This window comes from Limulus polyphemus, unplaced genomic scaffold, assembly GCF_000517525.1.
Source record: "Limulus polyphemus unplaced genomic scaffold, Limulus_polyphemus-2.1.2 Scaffold1011, whole genome shotgun sequence".
NCBI classification, from domain to species: Eukaryota; Metazoa; Arthropoda; class Merostomata; order Xiphosura; family Limulidae; genus Limulus; species Limulus polyphemus.
The window spans coordinates 72,661-84,194 of record NW_013666621.1 but is presented as its reverse complement, the minus strand read 5'-3'; the positions used below and the strand labels follow the sequence as shown (position 1 = coordinate 84,194).

The window sequence follows — 11,534 nt, the reverse complement described above, 5'->3', positions numbered from 1 at the left end:
AAGCATATTTTGAAAGCACTCTTAGATTCAGTGCAATAGATGTTATATAAAATCATAAATAATATTCAACATTAAACTGGTACAAAATTAAAAAATTTTATTTAGGCCTATCTATGGCCTTCAAAAAGTTGACGACTCTACATGTTTTGACGTTGTAACGTCATCCTCAACGTCAAAACATGTAGAGTCGTCAACTTTTTGAAGGCCATAGATAAGCCTAAATAAAATGTTTTTAATTGTGTACCAGATTAACGTTGATTATTATTTATGATTTTAACTTTAAACACAAGTGCCAAAATACTATAAAAATGTTATATAGTTAATAAATTTTGAGTTTGTGTCTTAAATAGTTTTATACATAACATACTTTTCACCAAGTTTATAGTCAAGATATCAGTAATAGTTAACACTCAGTTCCCACAGTCAAACATACTTTGTGCACACTTCAGGGCTTGAAATTTAGTGGTGGCTAGCTGGTAAAAAGCTAACAAGGTCTTTGGGCAGCCAATGACCATTAAGGTGTACTATAATTTTTTTTTTTGACAGTTGATAATCCAGACATGATTATTAATGTTCAGACCAATAATATAAGAGAAAAAAAAGGTTACTTCAAGTATAAAATAACTGATCAATGAACCTCTTTCTAGAAACTTGTTATACATCATTCTCTTGTATCTTTCAATTGGTTCATCAAGCTTAAAAATAAGAAAAACACTGCATTCAAGTATTCAAGTGGTGTTTTAATTTGTTTTGTTTATTTAATTCATATTAGGAAATGTGATCATTATCAAAAAACAGATCTAAAGTTCATAGTATATTAAAAATAAGTAATCTAAAATGTGGTGCTTCCACAAAATCCATATCTGCTGACTAGTTATATCCACTAAAAGTACCAAATGCAAACAAAATTTTAAAGTTTTAATAAAAATTACTAAAAATATTTAGTTGAACCATGATGTTAAGTATACATCATAATATGTGCAATTTTAGGCAAAATGTGTGTGTAGTGGGGGGCAAATGCCTCATCTTGCCCCTTCGTGCGGGCACCCATGAGCTACAAAAAAAAGGGTATGGAACTTTTAAAATTTTTGTGCTGTTATGCTTTTAGACATAAAAAAAATAATTCAGTCAATACTTTAGTTTAAATGGGTCAATTTATGAATTCAGTAAATTAAGTGGCTATCAAGTATAATATTATTTAGTGAGAATGAGTAAAAATGACCTATCAATAAAGAAACCAGGACAAAAAATAAACTTTCAGTTTTAATTATTGTGATCAAATGTATGCCCTTAATGCTTTTAAAATGAGTTATCACACAATCAGACATAAAAAATGCCTTTACAAAGTTAACACTTTCTTGCACTAATAATAGCAAAGGATCAAGTGTAAAAAAGTTAATGACACACAGTAGGCCTTGTGTACAAGTGCAGCAATTCGATGTTTTTGAGGGAATTTCACAGTTGCTTCAGTATTTTATGTTTAAGAAAGAAACTAAAGAAATTTATGTTTCTGAGTGTGGTGCATATACATGAAGAAATGGCGTAACTGAAGGTTGCCTGTATTGCGAAATTGGGTCAAGAACTAGGCAAAGCACAGTTAGCTGGCTAGTTAGTATTGAGAATCACGAGCTAAGAGTTATAAAAAATAAAGCTACAGAGAGGACACTGAGAAAAATGCTAGTCACGAGTTTGACACTGATAAGTTACTGATGTCGAGTTAGTAGCATAGTAAAGACTTCTAAAAAGTTTATAATACCATCTCAAATCAGCACTTTGATGTAAGATTCATTACTTCAGCCTGATGTAGTAGTATAAGTGAGAAGGCAACCCGGAGCACTCACTATCACAGTAACCAATTACTTGAGAGTTTTGGTTCTTGCTTTGGAAATGCCCAATGGGTTGCAGAAATTAGACAATAAAGTGTCAGGATTACTTGCATGTAGTCAGGAATACTATATGGAAAATCGAAAGGATACAAATAAAATACAGTATAAAACTCATATCTGGAGCTAAAAATCAAGTGATCTCTAGGGAGAATTGAAGTTTTCTCCAGGACAAATTGAGGTTTCCAAGTCAACATGAATATAAAGATTTCCAACCTCCAGAAATATGACAGTCCAACCATGTTGTAAGTATAGAATTGCTATCTCTCTTGTTCAATTAATGTAGTTTAATAAAGGAAGTTAATGCTTGTAATAGAGAAATATTCTATTGGTTAATACTGTTTAACTGAAAAGTGAAAGTTGGAATTGTTAAGAAACTAATGGTTTAGTAAGTGTTAACTGCTGATGTTAAAGGTGTATACTATGTAGAAAGACCTAATAAATGTTGATGTATTTTGTTCAATGTCAGTCTCAGAATCCGTTTCTTTAGTCTAACTGTAAACTACCTAGAATTAGCAACTTGTGAGCTCCACTCCCCACAGCAATCCTCAACTAAATAAATTTGGTGTAATCAGCAGTACAGTCAAAGCTCCAATGACTAGCCCTAAGGGCACTGCCCATTACACAAGAGCCAGTGTATTAGTGAAAATAAAAATTAAACTGTCGAACTGAATGTGTTCTGTTCATCAGAAAATGTGTTTGAAAAAGTTAACTTTTCAGGTTTACACATTGCCTTTTCATTACCAAGTAACCATTCAAGCTTCAACATTGTAAGGTTTGTTGACTATGCTAAAAACATAGAAATATCATGCTTGGGAGCTGTATAAAAGAGCAGTATATGCCAAATGTACCCAAACGAGTTGATCATGATGTAAAGCTGAAAATGGCATAAATATGTACACTAGGCCTCCAATATGATAAACGAAGTAACCTAAGGAATGAGCCAGGTGTAAACTTTGTCATTTAACTACACCAACATTAAATGTCTGAATTTCATTCCGATTTAGCACAACCCCAGACTAGAGCTGGATGATTTAACCAATTAAATTTATTAATTTATTAATTGATTAATCAAAGTTACAATTATATTGACTGTCACAAAAATAATCAACTAATCAAAATTAGGGTTTCTGATTATCACTATTTTTGATTATTCCAGCTCTGCCAAATTTTAGCCTTGTTTTTATTTACTTCAGATTTGTTCAGCTTTCAAGAATGTGGGGGGTCTCATGATTCGAGATTCTTGGGTTTAATTACCACTAGTACCAAGCTTGCTTGCCCTGTTTTCTCTTTTTATGGAAAAGCTTCTAAAGCTATCTGCCACTGTCACTAATGTTTTACTGCTGACTAAAAATAAGTCAATTGTCTGATGGCATTCAATGCTCCCCCCCCCCCCCTTTTCTTCTTGAACTGTTGACTAGAGGGAAGGCAACAGGATGGCAGCAAACACTACCTTTTTATTTTTTTGGCTAATACATAACAAATACTACTAATCAACCAGCTCTGCCCCAGACAGAGGGGGAATTTTGGACTGACAAAATATCCAAGGTCATAGAAGAAAATGGTGTTGCAAAGTTCTTTGATGCTGTAGCATTTCAACACCACACACAAGACAGCCTGGCATCTATTTAAAAAAACAACAACCTAACTATCCCATAGCTGCATAACTTGTATCTTGAATTTCCTTACAGGTAACATCATGAAGCTGAATACATACTTCACAAAAGAAATGAAAAGGTATTCCAAACCATGTCAAAAGTCCTCATTTTCTGAATGTTCTGTTCATTGATATCCAGAAAAAGTATTTTTAATACTAAAAAGGAAAACCTTAGTGTTTTTTTTTTTTTTGCTTTACAAGTCTAGTTCTACCAAAGTTTATCCTCCAGGCTCTACTAAACTCTGTTGGAAAATGCTCTTACGTTTAATATCAATAGAAAATTGCAAGCCACTACAATGAATTAATATGTATATATAAAAAAATATAGTGAAAAGTAATTACTGTATAAAATAAATCAATTACTATTACACTTACTTTAGTATTTTACTATTATAAACATTAAGACAGTAAATGTTTTGTTACTTTTAGAGACAGGCAAGTAATCATTAGGCTCTTTAATTGATTACTTTCAATTACTCTCATACAAGTCTTGAATAGATGGAATAACAGAAAACAGTAATATAAGAAACACTAACATCAGTTAGTTTATTATTTTTATTTACTGTTTTTGAAATCACTAGGACTTTCCCACCACTAATTTGTATCAAATCAAACTTAAACAAATCAAACATTCACCTATACCTTCAAATAAAGTAAGTATTATTCTTGTAGTATCTGTTACAACAAGCATACCACAATATACTTTATATTTATAATTAGAATTCACTAAAAGCATACAAAACAAGCTACATATATAATGTATATTGGAAATTATAATCAAAAGTCTTCAAAATCATGTTACTACATTTACTGATCATTTATCTTATTACATATTAACTAAAGATCTTAACTGGAAAATAACAATGAATGTATTAATGTTTCCTTCAAATTACACCATAAGTCAATACATACAAAAAACACACACACACACTAAATTAACATACATAATTTTCATACACATACCTCACTCTTGTATACATAAGCTGCAATACCAGCTGCCAGTTCCAGGACAAAGATGATAAACAACAGAACACCAAACTATAAAAAAATTATAAATATTTACTTGAATATAAATAACAAATTCACTCTTCTTCAGAAGTTGATTACATTATACTAAAATAATTTGGGAGCCTCACATCATCATTACAAACAATGTTGCTATGTCTGGTCATGCTCTATCGATATAATGACTGTGCATCTCAACAAAAGTCCTGCATTATATTTTCCTTTTCTAATGGCTCTATCATAAATTGCAATGCCCAAAGAACACCACTTCTCCCTGCTTGCATTCCATAACCTATCTAGAGTATGTACAAGAATGACAGTTTCCCAGTGCCCATTTAAACAATCTGATCTCACAGAAACCCATAAGGACTGCATATGGCATTTTACCCAGTATATCTTCTTAAGGAATAACATGAATATCCATTTTATTCTCCAGCAACTTCAGGTATGTCAAGAAATCAATTTTGGTACAGGTGGCTTGTGAAGTTTCTTCTTGTTTATGTTGTGTACTATTACTTGATACATGCTTTTGCCACTAACATTTGTGTTCATGGATTCTCACTTGTTACAAGACAAAATATTGTTTTGGGTATAACTAGTTGCAGTTATTTTTCTGGATGATCCTGGTGCCCCAGTTTGATCCATATTCTTTTGTTTTCCAATTGCATTAAGTCCAAAGGTTATTTATACCCATCTTGAAAATTCTAACTCCCCAACATTAATAAATCTTTATGATATCAATGTATATATTTTTTGCATTATTACATACTCTTCCCAAAAAGAGATCAGTTTTCACTGGTATCACACCATCTTCAAAATGTTAAACAATGTCAAGATGTTATTCTCAAATTTACTGAACTCTCAAATGTGAACTCTTGTAAAACAAAATAAATAAAATAAAACCTTTTAAAACGATCATATAAACAGGTTGAGTTATCATAAATAAAAGAAACTATATTTCACAGCACCAGATAATTATTGCCATCAAAACAAAAACCTCCTTTTTTTAAATGTTTGTTACTGCAAAGTGGATCAAGAAGAAATAAAAAGAAGCAGTTATTTGTTATTAATGATCACAATGATGAACTTAGAAACTTACTACTTTAGATATTCCCATATTTACACTTTTTGGAATGTACATTTTAGCAGCAACAGAAATATGTTTCAATCTTTATAGTTTCTTTATATACACATTACCTTATTCATTAGATTATACAATATATCTTAAAAATTTTTCAATGGTAACTTGAAAAAACAAGCCAACATTTTTTATTAAGATTATATTAACTGTTTATCACCCTTTAAAGATTTTTTTCTATTACCGTAATTGGCGTACATGTATGGGTGGAGATGATGCCTAGCATGTGTAAATATAAATATACAGGTAGAAATGACTAAGGGTCAAAGACATCAATATTATTAGAAAAGTCTGCACACAAATAACAGGATCAAAAAAAATTGTGAACATTTTGCATTTTATCAAGTGAATACATGGTATTTCTTTGTGATATTCTCAACTTTGCTGGAAATAACATTCAATATACTATACAAACATTCTTAAAAAGAAGCATTACATGTACTTAAATATGTGAGACAAATTGGACTAAGCTAGAAAATGAAATTTTATTCTAGTTATCAATCTGAATTTTTTATTATAATAATAATTGCAAATGCTACTAGATTCATGTTTTCTATACTTACTGTCATCACCATGCAGTAATTTTCTTTTATGGCACCACAGCAGCCCATAAAAGACAAGATAAAGATGATAACACCAACAACAATAAGCAAGATTGGTGCTGAAGCATATCTATCTCCAAGGAAGTCAACATACTCAGCTGCCTTGGCCTGTACCCATGCACCAACAGCAATAAGAGCTATTCCTGTTACCTGAAATACACAGATTACTTGTTAATGCTTATAAAAAGAAAAATTCTAGCAACAAAAGCATGCAAACAGAAAATTATTTTTAGTTATTTTTGTAGAAATCTGTAACTACTAATCATATTTCTATAAAATTAAAATACAATCATACTTTGAATAATTAACAAAAGGTAAAAACAGTAAATACAAGTTTGTAGAAATTACACAATATACACAAGAATCACTATTTTTTATACACAAAATGTAGTCAATATAATTAAATTAATTAAACCAAAACAAGATTAACCAATGTATTTTTCTCATACAGCTGATAACCTTTTGTCACTTTGATCTCAAGCTTTTGCTTTCTACTTAATTATTTTGCTTATCAGTGTGATATATTTATTGGAGTAAGTATGATTTCGTTTGCTTTGAATTTTGCTCAAAGTTATACGAGAGCTATGCAGTGATGAACTAGAGGGAAGACAGCTAGTCAACACCACCCACTGCCAACTCTTAGGCTACTCTTTTACCAATGAATAATGAGATTGACTGTCACATTATAACACCTCTGCAGCTGAAAGGGAAAGCATGTTTGGTAGGATGGGTATTCAAACCCGCTACCTCCATATTGCAAGTCAAGTACCCGAACCACCAAACCATGAGAGTAAGTATGAAAAGTGAACCATTTGTAACCTATTGAACAAAGCAATTGGCCTAATACCTTTACCTTTTGTGACTTATGCACTGAAATAATAAATTGCAAGAAATTATCAGTAATCTCAGTTACTGTCAGGTAACACGATTTTCTTCTACATGTACAAATAACAACAAAGATGTGTTAGGACAGTTTTGTGAATAACTTGAAAGTCAAGTGATTGCCTACTTAACTTATGATTCCCAAACTAGAGTCCAAAGAATGGTCTCAGAGGGTCTCACCATATGTGGAAATATTTTCTTTAAAACTCCTCTAGCACAAGATAATTTTATTTATTGCAATAATGATGATTACACAACATTGTTGTTTTGTCAGAGAACATATTTCAATGAAAGTAAGATATTTCAGGATGGCTATTATTTAAAATATCTAAAATCTTTAGGTGTGGTCTTCAACCAGTGTGTCAAAGGTCTTGATGGGCCCAAGCTGATAAGTTTGGGAACCTTGGCCTAACCTACTTTCAGGTCAGGACTAATAATCTCTCTGCAGAACCAGTCACAGTCAAAAGGAATTCCAAAACAAACTATTGATGGTACTGCTATTGTGCAGAGAAAACAAGTCTATGGATGGACTCTCTCTCTCTCTCTCAAATCACATGATAACCTATATTAATTTTAAGAACTAAAAATAAACTTCAGTCAACTTTAAAAGCTTTGCCCTGGAGATCCTCTGGATTTGTGCAGTGTCTTTGATTTAATTTTTGTTTAGGCTTATTTTTGTTTTTTTGGATATCATTTATCACAGGTTTGGATTTCTTGTTTCTTAATATAGTCCTTCCTTTTTATTTTGTTTTGCTTGACTGTTTGAGTTGATTTTCTATACATAAATTCAACGAATATGATTTCTTGCTCATTAGATCTCACTTTTCCATTACATTGTTCGATCTTTATGCAATTAAGTGTCATTGCGATAACTAATAGACAAATTGTGTCTACTATAATTTAGCCTAGCGAGCTGATTATATTAATTATATAGCTGCTAATGTTATAAAATGTAATAGCAAACAATGTCTCACATGATCTGCTCTAAACACTTTTCATTCTATTACTCATACAAATTTATTCTGCAAAATAAATAATGTAGTTTATCTAATAACTTGTACTGAATGTAATACAAAATATGTGGGTCAAACTTTAAATCCATTACATGTATGTATAAACTTGCACAGATCTCAAGTTAAAACAATTTAATGAATTCCATAGAATTAAAGCATTTTAGAATTCATTTTTTACTTCTGTTAAGATAACTATATCACAAAATTGTTAATGAAGAAACCAACAGACTTCAACAAGAAAACTTATTTATTTTGAAATTAAAAACATTATGTCCTTATGGATTAAACCACAATTTTAATAACTCTACTGCTTTGAATTTGAGTAATGATTACTGTATCACTAATATTTTCTTTACAGATATTTATTTTCATAAAAGAAAATAAGGGTTAAAAGAAAAAATAAATTATGATGGGTTGATTTTTTTAGAATTTTATAATAATTTAGATATTTTTTATTCTAGTATTAATGCACATAAATTATCTTTTAAAAATACTTATCAACTTAATCTTCCTAAAATAAGAGCATTCATCAATATAATTACAAATTTTAATTTTCGAAATGATCATGCAAAACATTTAATTCTAGACATTATAAAATATTGAATAAAAGTTAAAGATTGATTTATCAAGATTTGAAAAATAGAAACCACAAATTAAGACTTCATATTTGGTAATTAATTTTAAACAAAGTATTCTATGAATTTCAGATTTATAAGATTATTCATCAATCTATAAAAATAATATTTTGCCTTGTAAAAATTTAAAGCCTACCGTTAGTTATAAATGCAAAGTTCCAATTGGTCCACTATTATACAATTATAAGATTTTTTTAACTAATTTAAATATAGATGAAGTTAATAATTTACCCTGTGAGTGTAAAAATAATTCATTTAGTGATACTTTTCATAAACACATTATTACTGGTAACTTGGAAATTACAAAAGATAAACTACTGTGTGAAATACTTAAAAAAGGATCTAAATACAGAATGGCCACAAAATGTAATAAGCAAAATATTTTAAAATCTATTGAAAACAATACTGTTGAATACATTTTGAAACTTAACTATGTTACATCTTATCCACTTAGATGGTTTTTGGAATGAAAGTTTTATGTACTTAAGAAAAAAAAAAAGGAAATTTAAGTTATCCTGTGTAAAACTAAAAAATACCATATAGATTTGTTTCATCAGTTAAAAAATGAGATCCAAGAATAACAAGAAAAATATGTTATAGTTCCTATTGATAAAGCTAATCGTATTTTTGGATTCACTTGGAAATAGTTTTATGCATCAATTATGATAAATCAAATCAATATAACACAAGCATTTAAACTTATTAACCAATCCAACGATACATAATTAATAATTTCATTAAAGCTTATAAAAAACTTTATTCTAAGCCAAATTCTTTTGTAAATTTACCTTTTCTGCATGCTATTCCTAAACTCCATAAATCATTGACAGATTATACCAGTATAAAATCCCAACGAAGTTACCTAAACTAACTAGTATAACTTCCGTACACCACTCGTTAAGTCCACTGCAACTTCTAATTTACAGCCTCTACATAAGCCAATATATGCGACAAGGTGTTTGTTTGTTTTGAATTTCGCTCAAAGATACACGAGGGCTATCTGCTCTAGCGGTCCCTAATTTAGCAGTGTAAGACTAGAGGGAAGGCAGCTAGTCATCACCACCCACCGCCAACTCTTGGGCTACTATTTTACCAACGAATAGTGGGATTGACCGTCACATTATAACGCCCCCAGGCTGAAAGGGCGAGCATGTTTGGTGTGACGGGGATTCGAACCCGCGGCTCACAGATTACGAGTCGAGTGCCCTAACCACCTGACCATGCCGAGCCGATAAGGTGTTCAACCACATAAAAGTAGTGCTAAGTTGTTTAAATGACTTTATTAAAGCCAAGAATACTTATTGGAAACTATGAGCAAAATCTCTTCAATGTTTACTTCTTTATATTTATTTAATACGTTCTTATATTTATCACAGAATATTTTAATAATTTTATTCAGAGTTTCTTTATTAAATCCATTGAATATTAATTCTTGTATTTATATTTCGACATTAATAGTGAAATATTGAAATTTATTACAGACCTTTACAAAATCTGAATAATTGTGAAGTTATAATAGTTATAACAGAATAGTACATTACTATTAAAACAGGGTAAGTTATATATCGGAAAAGAAAAAATAATATTTTTTAAATAAAATACATTTAGATTGATATCATTATCAATTATTTTAATTTCAAGATCCAAATAATGTGCCTCTGCATTAGAAATTGAAGTATTTTCAATTTCTAATTCTACCTGATAAATAGTATTAATAAAATGATTTATCTCAGGATAATTTATACTAATTCAATCATCTATATACCTGTGAGTTAAGGCAAAATTGTCCGGGTTTATGCAATTTTCAATAAACCTATTCTCATAAAAATAAAGATATAAATTTGCAATACAAGTTGAATAGTTAGATCCCATTGGAACTCTTATTACTTGTTTAAATACCTGGTTATTGGAAAAAAAAACAGTTATTATAAATGCAGAAACTTAATATATCTTTTATATTTTTAGAGATAAATTTTCTTTCTTCTAGTACTATGAAAGGATAACAGAAATGTTCTATTAATGAATTCATAACAGAAATTAAATCTTTCAAATGTTTGAATATTGTTTACTTGCTCACAATTCTAAAATGGGTTGATTATTTTTTTATTACCCAAAACGTGTGTTTCTTATTATTGATAATTACATTATTAGTTTTATCAAGTAGAATATTAAGTGATTTATTTAATAAAATGGCCGGTTGTTTAATAATTGTTTTTATTGAACTAGAAATATATCTAAATTTAATCGGAAATGCTACTAATTATTGCTTTACTACTACAGTTGGGGCTGGAATGTCAACCTCAGGAGGTAGGTTTACCTTACTTACCCCCAAGTGGTAGTAACTTATATCATTTTTTTATTTCTTTTACTTTGGAGAGCAGTCACTTTCCCAAAACTGTCTTTAGGCAGTGATAGGTGATATATATGTGGGACGTTGCGGGCTAGAGCATCTACATCTCGCTCTCGTAATTTTTACTTTTGATTATTTTTTAATTTCTTCAAGAGAGACTATCAAACGGAGGTTAAGACTGGTAAACGGTGTATCCCCACCGCAATGTGGTCTAGGGTTTTGCTAGCTGTGAAGAGGATGCTGTTCATTTACAAAATAATTTAGATCATTTAATGAGTTGGGCAAATAAATGGCAGATGGGTTTTAAATATAATAAATGCAAGATAATGCATGTTGGTTATCATAATAATTTAATTATACGTATAATTT

The 11,534-nt window shown here is 30.1% G+C and overlaps 1 protein-coding gene across 1 annotated transcript in view; it reads right to left on the bottom strand.

Annotated features, from left to right (window-relative positions):
- Nucleotides 1-11,534, bottom strand: part of LOC106461690 (CD63 antigen-like) — a 37,310-nt gene that overhangs the window by 13,956 nt on the left and 11,820 nt on the right. The window contains exons 2-3 of the mRNA XM_013921536.1: nt 6,247-6,435; nt 4,504-4,578 (exon numbers count right to left, since the gene is read on the bottom strand). Of these exons, the coding sequence (XP_013776990.1) occupies nt 4,504-4,578; nt 6,247-6,435 (264 nt within the window). The remainder of the gene's footprint in view (nt 1-4,503; nt 4,579-6,246; nt 6,436-11,534) is intronic.